Here is a 20,313-nt window from a genome sequence, read left to right as displayed (position 1 = left end):
AAAAAAAAGAAAAGAACAGGCTCTAAGAGATGACAAACATGACAAAATAAAATATAATAAGATGAAGCAAAATCATTATATCAAAGTTAGACATGCAACCCAACATGAGGAAAAGAGTCCCAAGAGTCCGAGCCCCACTTGTTCCAATAGTCAGGATTCCTATACAAGTATTAACCTGAAAACTATAATATATATGCAGAGGACCTAGTGCCGAGCTGTAGGTCCTGTTCCTGTTTCAGTCTTGTTTGTGCCCTGAACAAATGATTCAAAGGGTGTTGCTCTCCTGGTGGCCTTCATCCCCTCTGACCCTTTCAATCATTACACTTCCTCTCCTGCAGGATTCCCTGAGCTCTAAGGAGACGGATTTGATAGAGACCTCCTTCTAATGACTTATCACATTCAAAAATAAATGTAATCATTCAACCTCTGCGATTTTTCAATCTGCAGTGGATAGTAATTAACACAAATACCCACAACCCAACTATCCATGGTGTAGAAAATAAGAGATTTCGGAGCACTTAGAGAAAAAGGAGAAATCTTTTTCATACCCCCATTAGGCTCAAGGACATTGTGGAAGATTGGCTTGAAAGAGTGTAGGATCCTGTCATAGTAGATGACTACTAAGAAACATTAGCTTTTGTACACAGCAGGGAACTGCACAGATGAACTTTTAGCAATTGTGACAGCATTCACAGAAGATACGAAAGGCAATGCAAAACCAAATCCCAATAAGACGGTTGTGGTGGGGGTGAGCATACAATCCCAGTCCTACCCATGGAGCACTTGGTAACTGTCAGTTTTCAAGAGGAAGAGACAATTTACTCTGAGGGTGTAGCCCTTGGAAAGTAAACCAGTGAAAGGTCACACATCCTGTCTGGGCATCACAATTGGTCTTGAAGAATTTAAGAACACAGAAAAGGACAAAGATGCAGATAGAAAGGGAAGGAAGGGTATAGGAGGATGTGAAGGAGGAGTTTGAATATGATCAAAGCACATTGCATGAAACTGTAATGGAAGTATTGCAAATAAGTACATAACTCAAAATAACAAATGCCTTGTGTCATGCAATAATAAAATGTCTAAATGGTATATCCACAACAATGTTTAGATATAATAGTTTAGTTTGTTGTATACAGTTGTGACCATGGCTTAAGTAAGATTAATTTTTTACAAATCTAGCATTAGCCTCAAAACCATTAAGAAAAAAAGTGTTAATGTTGTACAACTTTCCTCCCTGAAACATTAATTCATGCTTCATGGAATGAACTATTTCTTTTCTTTCACCTTTGTTTCTTGTATGTCATTAAATAATTAGGAATGCTATTATTAAGTAATGGAGTCTAACTTGATAAATACTCCCTGAAACAAAAGTTATAACTCACAATTTTAATTGTTTAGAAAAATATTTAATATAGACATGGAAAATTGTGAAATTTTATATAAAAAGTGAAATATGTGCTAACTTGAGTTAGTTATTGCAATAAGCTACAGAAATTAAAGGTTAAGTTGTATGGAACACCAAACTATCTCTTAGATGTTCTCTTGAATACTTAATTACTTGTATTGTTTAAGATACATTTTTCTCTCACTTCCATGTTTGTAGTAGTTATACAGACATCTCTTAATAGTTATATAATGGGCTATAAACCTAAAAATGTTGGTGAAAATGTTTCAGAATTAAGCCATATGCTACAATTGGTCATGTCTTACAAATTACTTGCTCAGGACACTTATAAAAAACATTTAATGTGTTTTTGGTAATTGTATTATTTATCATTTCCTCTTTCCTTCCCTCCTTCCAAACACTTTCACACACCCCTTCTTATTCTTTTCCCTTAATTATTGTTATCTACATGTGTATATATGTATATATATATGAACACTTTAAAGACATATTTTAGCTTGTATAAAACCTGAGTATGATTAATTTGCTCAAGTGTAGCAAAATATATCATTTATAATTATTTTCAAGTAATAAGTTTTGATTAATTTGTACTTAAATATTAATGAAGAAATGAAAACTTGTGAAAGCATAAACATATTGTGAGCTAGTATCCAGAAGGTGAAAAGCACCTAGGAAAAACCTTTGCAGCATGTCCACCTATATTCAAACAAATAGCACTCCTGCGAAGAAAGCTTGTTTGGGCAACTGTTTGAGTTATGTTGAGGCAATCTTATTTAAATGAATGTGAATGATTTTTATCATCAAAACACCAGGAACCATCCTCTCTAGCACACTGGCTGAAGAAAAACTAATAAAAGCATGTAGAAGGTGCAGCAATTTCCCTGTAAAGAATTTACTGCACAATACTCTCCATAAAGTGTTCTTTCTAAATTCTTTCTATACAGCACCAAGGAATATATTTTATTTATGGACATATTCTCATCACTGATCAGATAAAGTTTAAATTAATAAACTGTTTCTATAGGTTATGATGCGAGGAATGTGAAATAAACAGCTTTTATGATTATTGTCATATCGTTTGGAAAGATAGAAATTTTGTAGTTACTTTTTATCATTTTTGAGGCAGACTAGTGATTTTTAGATCTTTCTTCTTGCCACACTGAACACACAATCCTAAGGTGGCTTTGAATGTCTGAAGCTACTTTGGTTTTTCTTCTCCTGTGGTTGTGCTGACAAAGAACAACCCAGTACCATTTTCCTGGTCCCAGATGGAAGCAGAAGCCTCTCTAGTGTCCTTCTATAATCTGATTTCTTAAACTGTCTCATGTTTTACTAATATGTTTCCATAAAAAAAAAGGAATTGTGGGGCTGGTCTATTGGGAGCTCACCAAGGCCAGCTGGACTGGGCCTGGAAAAGCATGGGATAAAACCGGACGGACTCTGAACATGGCGGTCAATGAAGGCTGATGAAAAGCCAAGGACAATGGCACTGGGTTTTGATCCTACTACATGTACTGGCTTTGTGGAAGCCTAACCAGTCTGGATGCTCACCTTCCTAGACCTGCATGGAGGGGGGAGGACCTTGGACTTCCCACAGGGCAGGGGACCCTGACTGCTCTTTGGACTGGAGAGGGAAGGGGAGAGGAATGGGGGGAGGGGGGAATTGGGAGGCTGGGAGGAGGCGGAAATTTTTTTCAATAAAAATAAATAAAAAAATTGTGAAACACAAAAGTATTTGGAATTCAAACACACATATACCCTGGGTAAAATGTGGTTGCTAGGTACAAACTCTACCATTTAGCTAAATTTCCAACCACCCCCTTTTTTAAATTATTATAACAACAGTTTGATCAAATTTGGACTCAGTTTAGGATAATGTTTTCATCTTTCTACTTGCAAATGTCTTTAAAATCTTTTTTGGCTGGTAATGATCTCTCTCTGGTTGACCAAGGATTGTGTCTGGATGATCAAAAGATGGCTCTGAATGACTGTGAGGTCTGCCTGATTGACCTTGAGATCTTGACCCATAAGATTTCTATCTTTATTATCAAAAGTATGTTAGGTAATATTATTGTTATTCAGAGAAGTAAGTGCCTGGGGGAGCCTTTGTTTTAGATTTCTCTGAATGGCTATCTATTACCTGGAGATAATTTCTGAATACTGGCCTTGATTTACTTCTAAATTTTATCTCTGTGTTTTGGGTTTTATCCGACTCCATTCAGGTCTTACATTGTCATGCTCTCTTTAATTAAAAACTACTTTTTATAGTATATGTTCAATTTATTGAACATTCATCAAGTGATAAGGTCTATTCAATAATAATATATAAAATTATCATATGAATTGTGGCCTAATTTGTGGCAAATGTGGCATTCAATTTTCAAGTGTTCTATGCCTTTATTTAACCTAAAAAAATCAAAACCTCACAGAATTATTTGAAAAATAAACCTTTTATTTTTCTCTTTATTCCATATACAAATATCTTTTAAAATGGTATGTTATACTATATAGAAGAAAGCTAATAAATTATATCTTCATTATATTTTTTTCTTTAGGCATGCAATTATTTTGACTCAGAAGTTTATGCTAAATTGATTAGTTACTCATTCAGCTAACCTTAAATCTTAGTCTATATTTTAATTATGTCTTTGTCATTATTACATTACTAGTAGGCATATTTCCATGCCTGGTTTATTAATGTCTTTTACATTGTGTAATTTTGTGTTTAAGCCAACACAAGTCAAAAATATAATTTTATTCACTGTCATTTCTATTTTCACCTTTTCTGATACCTATTATCTCATCTCAGTTTTTACATCTTAATATTTTTGTCTCAAGAAAGATTTGTACTTCTTGATCATAAAATTACTATTTTATAACATAATTCCTGCTTAAAATTTCACTTATGAATGTAACTGCTATTTTTATAAATCTTTCTTGTCTTGTCTAACTCCATTACAATCTGCTTATTTATGCTCCTACTGCCTTTTACTCCTATTTTACACAAATCCTCTTTTTATGTGTTTAATGCGCACAGTGTATATTAACCAGATTTGTCCAAGTAAAATTGAATAATACATTTTTGAAGAATGAATAATCCTGATCCATGTTATTTAGCAGTATCTGGGTAACAGTACAGAAGTAACTTTAGAATATGTGGCTACTATTTGGTACTCTCAATTTTGTTTGTTGTAGAAGCCCTTTTCTTGAGGTCCTGCACTGACCGTTCCCCAATTTCTAAGACATTATAATTACTGTGAACTTTTGTAATGAGCTGATTTGGCTCTGTGACTCCATAGTCACCACAATATTTAAATAATTCCAACAGTCCAGGACACCACTCATCATACTGTCCCAGTTCCTATTGTCTTTCTAGATGTGACCCTAACCCCCTTTGCCCATGTTGGGCCTCACTATTACAAATGAAAACGAAGCTCTCTCCCTACTTTATGTCATACTCTTTCTTACTTCAAGAGAATAATAATCTAGGGGAAAGTATAAACAACTCACTTTGTTAAAATTATAAAGAACAAACTGACTCTTGAAATGTTAGATACCTGTTTAAGCTACTAAAAAGGAAATGAAGTTGTTTTATATTGACTATTGTGATTTAGAAACTATGTACTCACATGTAACAGCATTTTTGTATGGATAGTGAGGTCATTAGGTTTCTGTAAACTTGACACATGCCAACTCAGTATCAGAATAGGATCCTCAATTGAGAAAATGCCTCAGTCAGATTGCCTGTAGGCATCTCTTTAGGCATTTTATGGATGAAAGATTGATATTGTTGGCTGCAGCTCACGGGGAAGTGATGTCACCCATGGGCAGAGGTCCTGAGTTATCTAATAAAACAGGCTGAGCAAGCCATGAAGTGCAATCAGTATGCCATGTTCCTCCATGGCTTCTACATCAGTCTCTGCTTCCCAGGCTGCCTTGATCTCCTGCTATGACCTCCCTTGATGATACAGTGGGACCTGTTTTATCACAGCAATATAAACCCTGACAATGAGAGATAGTGAGAGTATATCTTACTTAAAAATACATTAGAGGAGGATGTTTGGAGAATATGCAAATACAAAAGTAAAAATTTCATGCTGTGCTGAGTAGTGTTCACATGTTCGATAAGTTATAAAAAATAACATAATAATAGAAGTTTATTGTGAGTAAATTTTAAATTATATTTCTAATTCAAAATTTTAAGTGCCTGCATTAGGTGTAAGTCAGGGTAACTATAGCAGGAAATAGGACTGATACCATTAAATATAAAAAAATGTCAAATAGTTTCTATTAGTTTTTATTAGATTACCATCGCCCTTCCTTGTTATTAACTCAGCAGAGGTTTCTGAATCCTCACGTTATTACTGTATGCACAGCCAGTGATGCTGACCACTTTTATAGAAGAGTATCCTTTGTCTTTGGTGACCACCATGATTGGGTGATTTCCCTCCTTTTCCTTCTGCTGCCTCTGATTCTGTCACTTGTAAGCATTCTCCTCTTAACTATTGCTGCTATTTGGGATTATTCATGCTATTCCTGTTGTCTATCCTCTCTATGCTATTAACCTCCTGATTGTATTTTTATTACCATTGTGGATATAATACAATATAACAATATAAATATTCTATTTTTGTTACCATCATGTATGGATATAATACAATTGCATATATTATATAATATTAGTGTGTGTGTGTTTTCCTGGCATTATAAAAACTATTATTTAGTCATTACAATCAATTATATTTGGCATGGATGTAAATGGCAAAGTAATAATGAAAAAGCAATTGAATGGAGGGCAGACTTAAGACTGTGAGCTACTACTGCATAGCTATAAGAAAATAAGGGATCTTAGCTTAAACTTTACACATTTTGCAAAAATAAACAAAATGGGTCACTGGCTTAAATATAAAATACATGTGATAAAACTTTTAGAAGAACAGGAGAAAATTTGTAGCGACTAGGTCTTCTTCCAAAGTTTTCCTAGGTACTACTTCAAAACCATGATCCTGAAGAGGAAATATTAACACATTGAACTTAATAAAAATTAAAACTGTTTTTTTTTGCTTAAATATCTGTTGAAGGAATTGAAACACAAATTGGGGCCTAAGGGCAAATTTTTTCACCCATATATCAATAATGTGTAAAATGATGTTTAAAGTTGTTTGTAAAAATATTACTTAGAAAACAGTAAAAGAATGAAAAAGCATTTTAATAAGAAAAAATATAAATTTTAAAAACACATGCATGAAAAATCACAGCAATTTGGAAGACAGAGGCAGATGAATCTCTGTTCAAGGCCACTCTGGTCACATAATGAGTTTCCAGTCAATCAGAGAACAGAGTGAGATACCCTGTTAGAGCTACATTGTAGGAGTTTTGTCGAAGGCCATGAGAGTTACATCAGCTAGTATTCAGATGTCAACCCACCAAATAAGTGATTCTCTGATGGAGGTTAATCCTACCTAAGCAAGGCCTGCAGGACCATCGACTCGGGAAACTGTTGCTCACTTTTGCTAAAACAGCTAAAACTGTCTCCTAATATCTGCATTGTAGTGAGTAATCTCATGTGATGTGTATATGTAATCTCATGATTACATCTCAATCTTATGTGCATATATATATATATATATATATATATATATATATCTGTGGGTGGTCAGGAAGACGATCTTTCATTTAGATACATAATTTTGATATATAGAAAATATACTAGTATATGCTTCATAACTAGATCCATTTGTCCCATGAGGACTCTAGACACTTAAAAGCCTGTCTTGTTCTTTTTGCTCAGACTACTGCACACAGTTTGTTCATTTTCACCTCAGAGAAAGTTCAAACTAGACTAAAGGATTATTGTAAATGGTTCATAAGTTTAAAACTTTACAGCTATGCACAAGGTTAGAGTCACAGATGACCAACCAAGGTTACTACACAAAGCACCCTAAGAAAAGCATGCCAATTCTTCACTTGCCAAGTCTGCTGACAATAGACCTATGTCTCAAACTTTGTCACTGGCACTGTGCCCCACCTTTGACTGGTCACTCTTTCTCCTGAAATCATGAAACCTTGAAATCTTTGTGAGGCCCTTTCAAATGGCTCAATTACTTAGTGATTACCCTAGGAATGTGCTATTGACCAATGAGAGATAACTTACAATTTTTTTTTTCATTTTTTCAAGCCTCCTGAAACAAGAGATCTTTTAAGCTAGGGAGAAAATAAAATTTGAACGGAGACAGAAGAATATAGTGACATGTTTGAAATACCACAGGTGTGACAGAATTCATTATCCATCAGATACCCTAAGAAGAAATATCCTTCATTTGCTGTCAAATCCATTTTAAACCCTGAAGAGGACCTTGGGGCTGGACTCCAAAGGCACTCATTGGAGTTTGTGTCCAAAAACAATGAAATTATATTCAATATTGTTAAAACTAAGGGTGATATAAATTACGGTCATACTATCCCATACCCATAAAAACAGCAAGAATAAAAATAGTTATAATATCAAGTGTTTAAGTGTTGGAGAAAAAGCAACTCTTATTCAGTGCTAGTACTCATGCAAGGTGATATAGTTAATATTTAAATAAAACAGTGAATGTTATATCTATATCATAGAACATGAGTAAGAGATTAATAAAAAATTATTTATATAAGCAATGCCAAAGTACCTCAATGGTATTATCCTGATAGAAAAGAGACAGTCTGGGGAGGCCATATACCTTTTTCTAAAAATGATAAGATGTAAAACTAGAAATAAAAATAAAATCCATAGTTTTCCAAAGCCAAAATGGTGGAAATAAGGATAACTGTATGTGATAGGCCAGAAGATATATTTATGAATACGGAAACTATTAGCTGCAGCAATTATTATAAAATCAGCACATATTATAAGATACAAGAAAGCTAAACACACATGTTGTGCCAAAACCACTGTGTTAGTTGACACTTTACTACATACACTTCTGTTCTGTTACTAATGCTATAACTACATGAAGGACATAGAAGACTTCTGTATTATCTATGCATAGCTTCCAGTACATTCAGATTATCTCAGAATTTAAAGGAAATTGATACAATTTTCCAATTATTACAGGGTGATCTCAGTAGGAATTAGTGATATAATCATTTCATTTGTAGTTCCTTATTTTCTTATATTTTCATTAAACAATAATAATAACATGAAAAACTAAGACCTTTGCTAATGGTGCTTTAAAAGTATATTCTGGGGCTAGAACAATAACTTAGTGCTTTGGGGCATAGTTTCCTCTGGCAAAGGACTGGAATTCTTTTCCCTGTATCCACAAAGATATTTACAACTATCTATAACTGAAGTTCCAGGGGATCCAATGCCTTCTTCTGGCCATTGTGAGCAATGCATACAAAGTGATAAAGCTATAAAAAAAACACTCAAAAGAAATAAATTTAAAAAAATAAGTCTTTCACATGCTCCATCAGTCCCAGTCCAGCTGGCCTTGGTGAGCTCCCATTAGATCAGCCCCACTGCCACAGTGGGTAGGCGCACCCCTCGCGGTCCTGACTTCCTTGCTCATGTTCTCTCTCCTTCTGCTCCTCATATGGACCTTGGGAGCTCAGTCTTGTGCTCCAATGTGGGTCTCTGACTCTATCTCCATCCATCACCAGATGAGAGTTCAAACCAGACTCTCTGAACGTGGCTAACAAGGAGGGCTGACTGAGAAGCCAAGGACAGTGGCACTGGGTTTTGATTTTACTGCATGGACTGGCTTTGTAGGAACCTAGTCTGTTAGGATGCTCACCTTCCTAGACTTGGATGGAGAGGGAAGGACCTTGGACTTCCCACAGGGCAGGGAACCCTGACTGCTCTTTGGACTGGAAAGGGAGGTGAAGGGGGTTAGGGGGAGGGGGAGGGAAATGGGAGGAGGGGAGGAAGTGAAAATTTTTAATAATAATAATAAAATAAAAAAGAATGAAAAAAATAAGTCTTTAAAAATATCTTCTACATGAAGTATATTTGTTTGCCTATGAAAATATTTTAGGACATAGTATTGTGATAAACTTCCTATGATAATGTTAAGTTTTGAAAACTTAAAATAAATTTTACATATTTAAAGCATTTAACTGAAATAAAAACATTTCGTGCAAAAATTCTTCATCTCTACTGCCAATCTAAGTGCAAAATTTGGACAACAATACCCTACTATGTTATACAAAATACTGCATAAGGAAGAGGAGGGGTGAGTGCTGGTAATTTTGAAGAGACAATGAAAGGTTTCCAAGCTGTAAGCCACTCAGCGGCAGCCTTCAGTAATGACTTCCTAACGCTTAGGGCAGCTGCTCCTTCACAGAAAACCTGGCTTATTAACATTATGATACCTGACCTACTTTCTAACATAATCTCCCAAGGAAAGCAAAAGATTCTTAGCTCATGATTAATCAAGTTTCTGAACACATGCCCATTGTTTTCAGGATGATGTATCACCTTTATGAAAGCCAATGTTGGGATTAGTGTTTAAAGACAACTTTGTTATTTCTCTCTTTTCTCTGCAGAAGCAATTTGCACTTAACTGTAATTTCCCCCTCTCTCAAAATGTGGATATTCATACAAACTCTTCCCTTACTAGACAAGCACCACCAAAATCATGCATGCCATATTTTCTTCTCTATGACTCTGCCAAGGCTGGTTATATTGGAGTTATCAGTGTATGCCACATAAATAAAGACAAAGGAAGCTGGGTAATAGCAAGTCAAGTGGCATGTGCTAATTACAAATCATTTGCTTACTTTTTTAACATGAATTTTAACTTGAGAAAAACATGGGGTTTCAAATTTTTTATGGTTTGGCTTAGGTTTTTTGACTTTGTAATGTGTAAAGAGACACATAAATTTTGATCACAGTGAACTAAAAGTACGCTGTAAGAGTCTCTCCTATGATGCTGGACAACTCCAAGTCATCCGTTCAGGCTCTAGGGGACACAACTAATATACTAAAGTACATACACTGCACTACTAAACTAAGATGGCACATAGATAATATATTAAATATACTTTGGTTAATTATACATTTGATTTACAGCTATTTGGGGACCGCAGGTCCAGTGAACATTTAGAAGTATCTTACAAATATCAAAGACTTTCAGTACCCAGGCTAGTACACAAAGAAATTCACAGAGGACACTCAGCAGTGCCATATTCACTCTGTCACAAATGACACAAATTTCAATGCAGTGGTTTAGATGGATTGTGGAACTGAATGTAACAGAGAGATTATACAGAGAAGAATATAACCTACTCTAACTAACAATATAACAAGGGGTTGGAGACATGGCTCAGCAGCTGAGAGAACTGGCTGCTCTTCCAGAAGACTTGAGTTCAATTCCCAGAGCCTACATGTTAGCTCATAATCATCTGTAACTCATGTTCCAGAAGATGGGATCTAATGTCTTATTCTGGCTTCTGTGGGCACCAGGTAAACAGTGGTGCACAAGCACCCTTTGCAGGTCAAATGCTGTACAGATAAAATTTATACAATACATACATCGTTTAGACCTATCTCCCATTGCCCCCAGATTGATGTTTTCACTAGAAAATTAGGGAACTATAATTTCTAATTGGGATTCAAAATGAAAACAACCCAATAAATGACAACTGCCTGATGAAACTGTCCTTGTGCTAACATAAAAACCAAAGGATTGAGCCAACTTGTAAAGGTGCTCACTGCCAAGCTTGTGACCTGTATGAGTTTGGTCCTCAGGACCCAATGGTAAAGCAACAGAACAAGCTGTCCTCTGACCACCATGTGTACATTGCAACATACATGTGTGCACTCATATATGCTATGCACACACACATGAATGCTCACAATAAACAAATGATAAATAAATAAATAAATGTAAAAATTATATGATTGCTGGCAGATTAGCAGTATAAAAAGGTCTGCTTTAATTATTGCTTTCAAATATGTTTTATATTTCCTGGCCTGAACCAGCAATGCTTCCCATTTTAATTTCAATGTAATTCCTCAATAAAATCTAATATGACTACCACATTCAATGCCATTATCGATCACTCTAAACATCTACTTCCTAATTTTCCCCCTTACAAAGACACTATCACTATAGCATAAAAATATATGTGGCACTGTAATTATTTTGTTCTGTGTAAATATTGTTGTTTTATTATTTTGTTTGTGTTTACACACTGTTAAAACAAACATTTACAAATGAAATTCTGTAAGAAGAGAAAATTCTTGTCTATGTTACACTGTACTATCTCACTGCATCATAAACAGAATAAAACCTGTTATATAATAATAATCAATAAATATTTTCTAAAGAAATAAATAGATGTTCATTTTTTAAGACTTTAATAAAATAATGAATGGAATCCATATTGCTAGTAAATACATACTTAGGAAGTTTGCTTTTGTTTCCCTGCTTATTTTGTCCCTAGTAGGTTATGCCTCAAGGAGCTTCTGGCACAAGGAAGATCAGAAAGAAATAAAGTAGTTCCAGAATCTACCCATACCTGTCAGTTTTAGGCAAGAATATGATGTGGGAGTGTCATATATCAATCTGTTAATTTCATTGGTTAAGTAAGAAAGAAACTGCTCAGCCCTGATAGGTTAAAACATAGGTGGGAGGAGTAAACAGAACAGAATGATGGGAGGCAGAGGAAGTGAGCTCAGAGGCCATGCTCCCCTCTCCCGGGCAGATGCGATGAAGCTTTGACCCAGGATGGACGTAGGCTAGAATCTCCCCGGTAAGTGCACCTTGGGGTGCTACACACATTATTAGAAATGGGCTAGTCCAGGTGCAAGAGTTAGCCAAGAAGAGGCTAGATATAATGGGCCAACCAGTGTTTAAAAGAATACAGTTTGTGTGTTATTTTGGGGCATAAGCTAGCCAGGCAACCAGGAGCTGGGGTGGCAGGAACACAGCCTGCAGTTCCTACTACAAGAATGTAATAATCAATTTTGCCAAAACTGACAAGCACTCAAAAGTTTACTTATCAAGAAAATACTAAGAAGAAAACAGAACCCTACAAAATTAGGAAGGTTCTCCACAACTTTTTTGAAAACAAAAAATCCTCAGTATAATCATTAACATGCCCAGTACAACACTATTTAAAAAAATAACTCTACCTCATAACTAAATGATATCACTTATGTGTTTGTAAACCTGATTCAGCACTCAACAGCCATGCAGTACAGTTCATCACAATAGGCTGAAGAGGGAAAGTCTTTTAATGATGTGGGAGTGATTTCTTATTAATAAAGAAACTGCCTAGCTCGTATTACAACATTTTAATACAGATAGAGAAAAAGTATATTGCAACATCCACCCTAAACCTCTCAGCAAATTACATATAAATGGAAACTTCCTCAACTTTATATAAACTACATCAACAGACTACTACAGATAGTACAATTAATGAGAAAAAGCTGTGTGGTCTAATTCAGACATCAGAAACAAGACTCTCTTTCCCTTTGAAGGCTAGGCAGGGTGTAATTGGGTAATGAAACTAGAAAAGTAAGTAAAAGTAAAGTAACATTTAAATTTGCCTTTATGATGCATGACATAATAGACTATGTAAAAGAAATCTAAAAGAATAAATACCAATAGCGTCATGAAGTTAATAAGGAATTGCAACAAGGTTGTAAGATTAAGGTTAATATAAACACATCAGTTTCTTTCTTATACATTAGCAGGAATCAACTAGAGTTTGAAAATAGTAACATAACAAAATACTAATATGTGAGGGTATATGACGAAAGCTGCAACATATGTGACTGATAAAACAAAGCTAAACACAGGGGTTATTTGACATAATCTTAGATAAGAATACTGAATGTTACCACAATGTCAAATCATAACTAGTTTTATCTTCACATTCAATGAAATCCCCAGTGAAATGTTTCATCATTTCTGACAAATTGATCATAAGTTTGCAAGAAGAACGGAAAAATCCAGTAACCAAGAACCAAGGTCAGTGATCTCAAGATTTTCAGTGAACTATGATCATCATCACAGTAAAGTTTTGCTTAAAAAAAAAAAAAGCACATAGCCCGGCCCACACCTCTATAGAAACCTCCCACACTACCCGGGCCAGGCCAATGTCTTGAACAATAGGTAAGACTGCCCACCACCCTAACTTCATTCATACACTATAACTCCAACTGCTCCTCCTTGCCTCATCAACATATCCCAGCCCACACCTCTGGCAGAAACTTCCACACTATCAGAGACAAGGCCAGAATTCTGATCCCCAGTGGCCAGACCACTTCTGAACCACAAAGACCAGGCCAACTCCCTTAAAGCAGGCAGAAGGCTCCTACCCCAACAGAAGCCAGGTTGGCATCTAAACCCCAGAGGACCATTGACCAGGACAAAGGCCATGCACATACTTAGCTAAAACTTCAACCTTGAACCCTGGGCAGCAAGCCCCTAATGAACCAGAAGCCTTACAGGCCATCAGTAGTCAAGCCCCGAACATGGATTGTGACCCTCTTTTCAACCACAGGCCATGGCCAAAGACCAGAGACGAAAAGAAACCAAGGAAGAAGAAACATTCATCCAACAAAGACAAACCTAAAATTTGGCACCTACACCTGTAATCAATCCAAATCCAGATGCCTAAAAGTAAATGTAAGAACACAAACAACAATGGTTAGGGCAATATGTCACCACCAGAGCCCAGCCATCACACTCCAGCAAGCCCTGAATATTCCAACAAAGCAGAAGCACAAGAAAATGATCTTAAAGCCAACTCTATGTTGATGACGGAGGTCCTTAAAGATTAAATGAAATGCTGCTTTAAAGAAATCGAAGTAAAGATAACCAAAAAAATTGAAGAAATTATACAGATCCCTTAATGAATGCCAAGAAAAAACAAAGAGATGAAGAAAAATGTTCATAAAACAAATATTGAAATAGAAGCAAGAAACAAACAACAAACTGACAGAATTCAGAAAAAAGAATACCTGGGTAAGCAAACAGGACCTACAGATGTAAGCATTACCAACAGAATTCAAAAGAGAAAAGAAAGAATCTCAGGCATTAAAGATACAATAGGAGAAATAGATTCACTGAAATAGATTCAAAGAAAATGTTAGATCTAAAAAATCTAGCTTGAACCTTGGCAGGCCCAAATGTCCTGGATGCTCATATTAGTAATTCTGGCACTCCTAATTTAAGACGGGAGCTTGAGATAAGAGTGAAGCAGAACTCATCTTTGGAGTACTCAAAGAAGCAGGAGGGAGAGAGGGAGGGAGGGAGGGAGAGAGAGAGAGAGAGAGAGAGAGAGAGAGAGAGAGAGAGAGAGAGAGGTGATGTGGGAGTGATTTCTTTCTAATCTGTTGCTTTCATTGGTTAATTAATAAAGAAACTGCCTAAGCCCATTTGATAGGCCAACCCTTAGGTAGGAGAAGTAAGCAGAACAGAATGCTGGGAGAAAGAAGCTGAGTCAGGGAGTCACCATGGTTCTCCCACTCCAGACAGACGCAGGTTAAGATCTTTCCTGGTAAGCGCACCTCGTGGTGCTACATAGATTATTAGAAATGGGTTAAGAGGCTGAAACTAATGGGCCAGGCAGTGTTTAAAAGAATATAGTTTCCGTGTAATTATTTCAGGTAAAGCTAGCCATGCGGCCAGGTGCCGGGAAAGTAACCCACCACTATTAACACAACAGAGAGGGAGAGGGAAAGAGAGACTATCTCAAGCTATCTCAAGGTGGGAGAGGAAAATTCAGTCCTAAAAGCTATCCTCAAACTTCCACATAAGCTGTGGCACATACATGCTTGTATTCATCCAAAACATACACATAATTAAAACAAAAAGATTTAAGACAACATAGAGAACAATAATACAGCTTTGAAAAAAGAAGTTTTACATTTAGCAATAGCTTAATCTAGAAATGTATGTTAAGTCCTGTGACTCAATAAAATATAAGTAATTCTATTTTTTATTTTTCTTTTTTCCTTTTTTTAAAATTTATTTTATTTATTGTATATACTGTATTCTGCCTACATGCATGCCTACAGGCCGGAAGAGGGCACCAGATCTCATTGCAGATTGTTGTAAGCCACCATGTAGTTGCTGGGAATTGAACTCAGGACCTTTAGAGGAACAGGCATTGCTCTTAACCACTGAGCCATCTCTCCCACCCAGTAATTCTATTTTTCAATGGAGAAAAGCAAACCTAAAAGATATCTGAGCAGACAAAAGCATTTGCTGTCATACTTGACAACTGGAATTCAATGTCCAGAATTCATACACACAGTAAAAGAAAAGAACTGAATCCTGTAAGGTGATCTTTAATTTTCACATGTACACCATGACTCACGTGCATATACATAAAAACCCAATAGATGAATAATAAAATTATTTCATGGAAAAGGGTTTCAAAAAAAGATGCTCAGCATTATTCATTTGGGAAATAAAAATTTAAACTACAGTCAATTCCACTCGAACACAGATACATTTTAAATGAAAACAAGTCCATCTTATGTTTAAAAATTTGCTTATATCCATTCTTGTGGAGGTTTATCCCTGCCATACTATTTACATACATAACACATACTTGTGTGAGCCTTTATGTATGTTTCTGTATGTTCTGTGCACCTACCTGCCTACACAGAGAAAATATTTTCTATTTAACAGAAATATGTGATGTACACTGCTGAAAAAAATTTTTTGTGTAGTCACAAAACTCATATGCTGACTGACATATAATTGATCTATAAAAATTATGAAATTGTTTTTAAACTCCAATGTACACTGGTTTTTTTGGTATTTTAGCTGAGTTATGAAAAACTTTACAAATCTTTTTTAATTACCTGAGTATTACCTTAACAAGGCCCATAAGTCTTATTATGAATTGTTTTATGCCTCTGTATCTGGGAACATTTCCTAATTTTATTGTGTTTTTCTGAGGGAAGGGTATGAGTTATTAAAATATTATTTGAATCTTATCCAGTGGGAATTTTTCTATCTACTAATTGAGTCCAGCCTATTAATATTAACGTTAATTAATGTATAACTAAAGTCTTGAAATTGGGTAATGTTTATGTAATTTCCATTGCATTTAATTTGCACATTCTCTGCATGTTTAAAATGAAAAGAAATATAAAGCTGCTTAATTGAGTTACACGTTTACCTTCCATTGGCAGAATTTAAGGATTTTGATAATGCCAGCTATACTATGTGTTATATACCATTGAACAATTTCCAAATCAAATATTAAGAGAAATTCCATTATGGTGTTTCATGCCTAAAATCCCAGAGCTTCTTGGTACTTGAGGCTGAAGGATCCTGAGTTTGATGACAGTCTGGACTACCAACAATCTCAGCAATCCTCTTTCTGAAGTGAATGATTAAATACAATACAATTACAAGGAACTGAAATTACAATTATTTTCCTTAGGAAACTTTATATCAACTATATTAAATTAAATATTTGAAGATTTTAGATAAACTAATCAGTTTGGGGGAGTATTTTCAATATTTTAGAGAAGTTATTAAATTCTAAATTAACAAGTGATTTTTATTTTCTAATAGGTTATGATTTAAGAGTTCATATTAATTTACATCAAATTAAACAATAGATAAGTTTGTATTATAATTTATTACTTTTTACTCCAAAATACTGCTTTCCCAGAGCTGACTTTACCATTCTTTATGTTATTTGTAGATGGTACACTCCTGATTAATGATGATGCTTCAGGAGTTGAAATTCCCTTTAGCTATGATAAATGTTCAAGGTATACTTAAAATTCTCAATAAAATGTAGACTTTTAAGCCCAAAGCCTTAAAAGCTTGCCAGCTAAAGTTCTGAAGTCAGTTGCTATGGTGACTCTTTTAATTGTTTCTTCCTATTCTTCCAGATCTAATTAAAACATCAAAGTTTATAGCATATGTAGGATAAGAGCACTCATAATTCCCTCAGCAGGTTCTAGCTACTCTGTAATTAAAACATAACATTTAAGACCAGCAGACTGGGAATGCATTAGAATGCTTAAACTGTATAATAGAAGAAAGAAGGCTATGGAAAAAAGGATTCTGTTTCTGTAATTAGAACCAGGTCAAATATGGCTTATTTGGAGGATCATTTTAACTTTTTGTTGACCCTTTGTACTAAGGAGTTGAAAACATTTTCCTCTTTCCTATGCAGTCTCCGGAATAAATTTAACTTCTATGTTCTGACATGCACTGGCCCAATAAAAATTCAAGGCATTTAGATGTGATCACCATAGAACATGTTCTGAAAAGCATGCACAGTATAGCCTGCCTATAATCCCAGCACTTAGGAGGTGAAGGAAGGAGGATCACAAGTTCAAAGCCAGTCTCAGATAAATAGTGACTTTGGCTCCATGAAACTGTATCTCAAGAGAGCAAACAGGTCAAAGCAGGAAATCTCAGCTGTTGTAAGTGTGGAAGGGAAGGAGGGAGGGGGGATGGAGAGAGGGACAGAGGGATGACGAGAGAGGTTGGGGAGAAGAGAGGATAATATAGGAGAAGAAAATGGGGAAAGGAAGGAAATGAGACCTGTTAGAAAGGGCTACCCCCTCATGGCTGCTTCATAAAAAAGAATGTTTAAGAGAGAAAGTTTCCAGCATATGTCTCATAGTACATTACTGAATTTCATAAGTACCAAAAATCCTAAAATATCAATAATATTTTAGCAAAAATGCCATTAGAAAAAGTTTACTCTGTAGTAAATTGATGTTTTGAGCACTGAAAATGCATTAAATTATAACTTTTCAAATAACAAAGGCTACATTACAATTGATTATCAAAACCATATCTGTATTATTTAAGTAATAACTTGAAATTAGCCTGTTATTCAAATGAAAATGCCACTAAAGCAACAATGTAATCATTGAATGCAAAATTTTAACTGAAATTTAGCAGAAAATATTCAAAGGTAAATATAAATACTAGTAGTTATATATTAGCAAATACAGCATTTTATAATTACCTAAATTTTTTTACTTGGTTTATACACATTTATACATGTCCAAGTAACAAATATTTGTGTCATAAACAAAACTATATCAATAACTATTTTATACCTATATGTATGAATTGCAAAGTGTATATACATGTTTATGTGGATTTTTACAATGTACAAAAGTTTCCTACACATGTGTGCAAGAATAAAGAGTCTGAAAGTCAATCATACTTCACCATATTTTTTTAATAAAGGCTTTCTCATTGAACCTGGGGTTTACTATCAGGTTAGGCTGGCTGATCAGTGAGCTACAGGGATCATTTGCCTCCATCCTCCAGTGCTGTGTTACCACACAGTACCAGGATTTTATGCTGGGATCCAAACTCAGGTCCTTATATTTGGTGACACATACTCTATAAATCAGGCAATATTTCATCTCAACAACTTCTCTGAAAGAATAAATTTTTAATATATGATTTCATAGCTTGTGCAGAGCAATGGGTCATAAATCAAAGTACTCAGGTACCAGGACCAATTTAATACCATTTGTATTTATTATGATGAAATATAAACCAGTCTTGTTGGTAGCTTCACGTATAATAATCACTAATAATATTTGTTTCACTGTCTTCTAAGGGTTAAATAAAGATCAGATGGAAATGAGTAAATAAAGGCTTTAAACATTAAATGTTCTATACAAATATCAGTTCTGATACTAACATTGTTATTGAAAGTACAGATTTGGTTTCAAGATGCAGATAATACCTAATTATAACATTCTAGCTCAAAATGTTATAATGTAACAGTAGAATGACCTATCAACCTTCATTTTGACAATCTGTATTTACCTCATTTATAGTGAAACAAAGCAGCCTTGGATTATGCCACACAATGTTAGAGGATTACCTGAATAAGCACATATGGCCCATTTAGCTAAGGACTTTTTAATAGGTGCTGTCTGGTATGAGGTAAACCCAAAGAATAGCTCTACAGTGTCAATCTGTATCTACCACATTAGAAAACTTTGCCATTTTAATACATTTTCATAGCATTATTTTGTTTTATTTATTGACACATCACATCTTATTTATGTAAATAGATGTCAGCCTTTTAAAATCAAAGTGCACATACTTACCAATCTACATAAATTGATTTTTGATGGGAGTTTGGTCTGTTTTCCAAATACATTGTTTCATATGGTAAATAACTGTTCCCCCACCTACTTTCCAATTTAACTCCAATTGCTTACACCTTTGTGCAAAAAAATGCCATTCATCAGTTTTCCATAAATTGTGTTCAAAGTTAAGTACTTAGAGGGAGAAAGGAGACCACTTAAATAGTTAAATCACTACGACTGCACCTGCCACTAAGATCAACTAAAATTTGGGTTTCAAGTGGGAACCTGAGAAACACTTTCACTTACCACAGATGAACACAGTCTCGTCTGAGTTATCTGCACAGTCATTTACAAAGTCACACAGCCTGTCCTTTAGAATGCAGTGCTTGGAAGCGCACGTGAATTCGTCAGCAGCACACTTTCTGTTTGTGTTAAGTAATGGGGAGCAATCTCGAAAGGAAACATCATCGACTGCCACATCTCCTATGTAACTGATACCACGTTTTGCCCTAAAGACAATCTAAAAAGACAAAATGAACAAAAGGAGCCAATTAGCATTAGGCTGTCAAGAAGTCCAGAGCACAAACAAACATGGCAACAAGAACATCTAGATTGACTTTCATAACAAATACACCCAAATGAAAGTGAAAGACTAAACATCATGAGAGTCTGTACTATACTCAATTCTGGGAATATGAGAAAAGCAACAGTACCACCTAAGAGATGTATGGTTAGCATATAGACTATAGACTCCAGGCAGAATTCATTCACCCACTTCTACTCCCTGTGCTGACTCTCGAATCCAAAACAAGACTGCTTCCTTCTTAGACACATACACACACACACACACACACACACACACACA

General features: G+C 35.2%; 1 protein-coding gene across 1 annotated transcript in view; it reads right to left on the bottom strand.

Moving 5' to 3' along the window:
* Nucleotides 1-20,313, bottom strand: part of Malrd1 (MAM and LDL receptor class A domain containing 1) — a 583,538-nt gene that overhangs the window by 327,346 nt on the left and 235,879 nt on the right. The window contains exon 23 of the mRNA XM_013348957.1: nucleotides 19,755-19,968. Within this exon, the coding sequence (XP_013204411.1) occupies nucleotides 19,755-19,968 (214 nt within the window). The remainder of the gene's footprint in view (nucleotides 1-19,754; nucleotides 19,969-20,313) is intronic.

Source organism: Microtus ochrogaster, chromosome 16 (assembly GCF_000317375.1).
Source record: "Microtus ochrogaster isolate Prairie Vole_2 chromosome 16, MicOch1.0, whole genome shotgun sequence".
Taxonomy (NCBI): domain Eukaryota; kingdom Metazoa; phylum Chordata; class Mammalia; order Rodentia; family Cricetidae; genus Microtus; species Microtus ochrogaster.
Note: the sequence above shows the minus strand (reverse complement) of the source record. Positions and strands in the feature narration are given on the sequence as shown.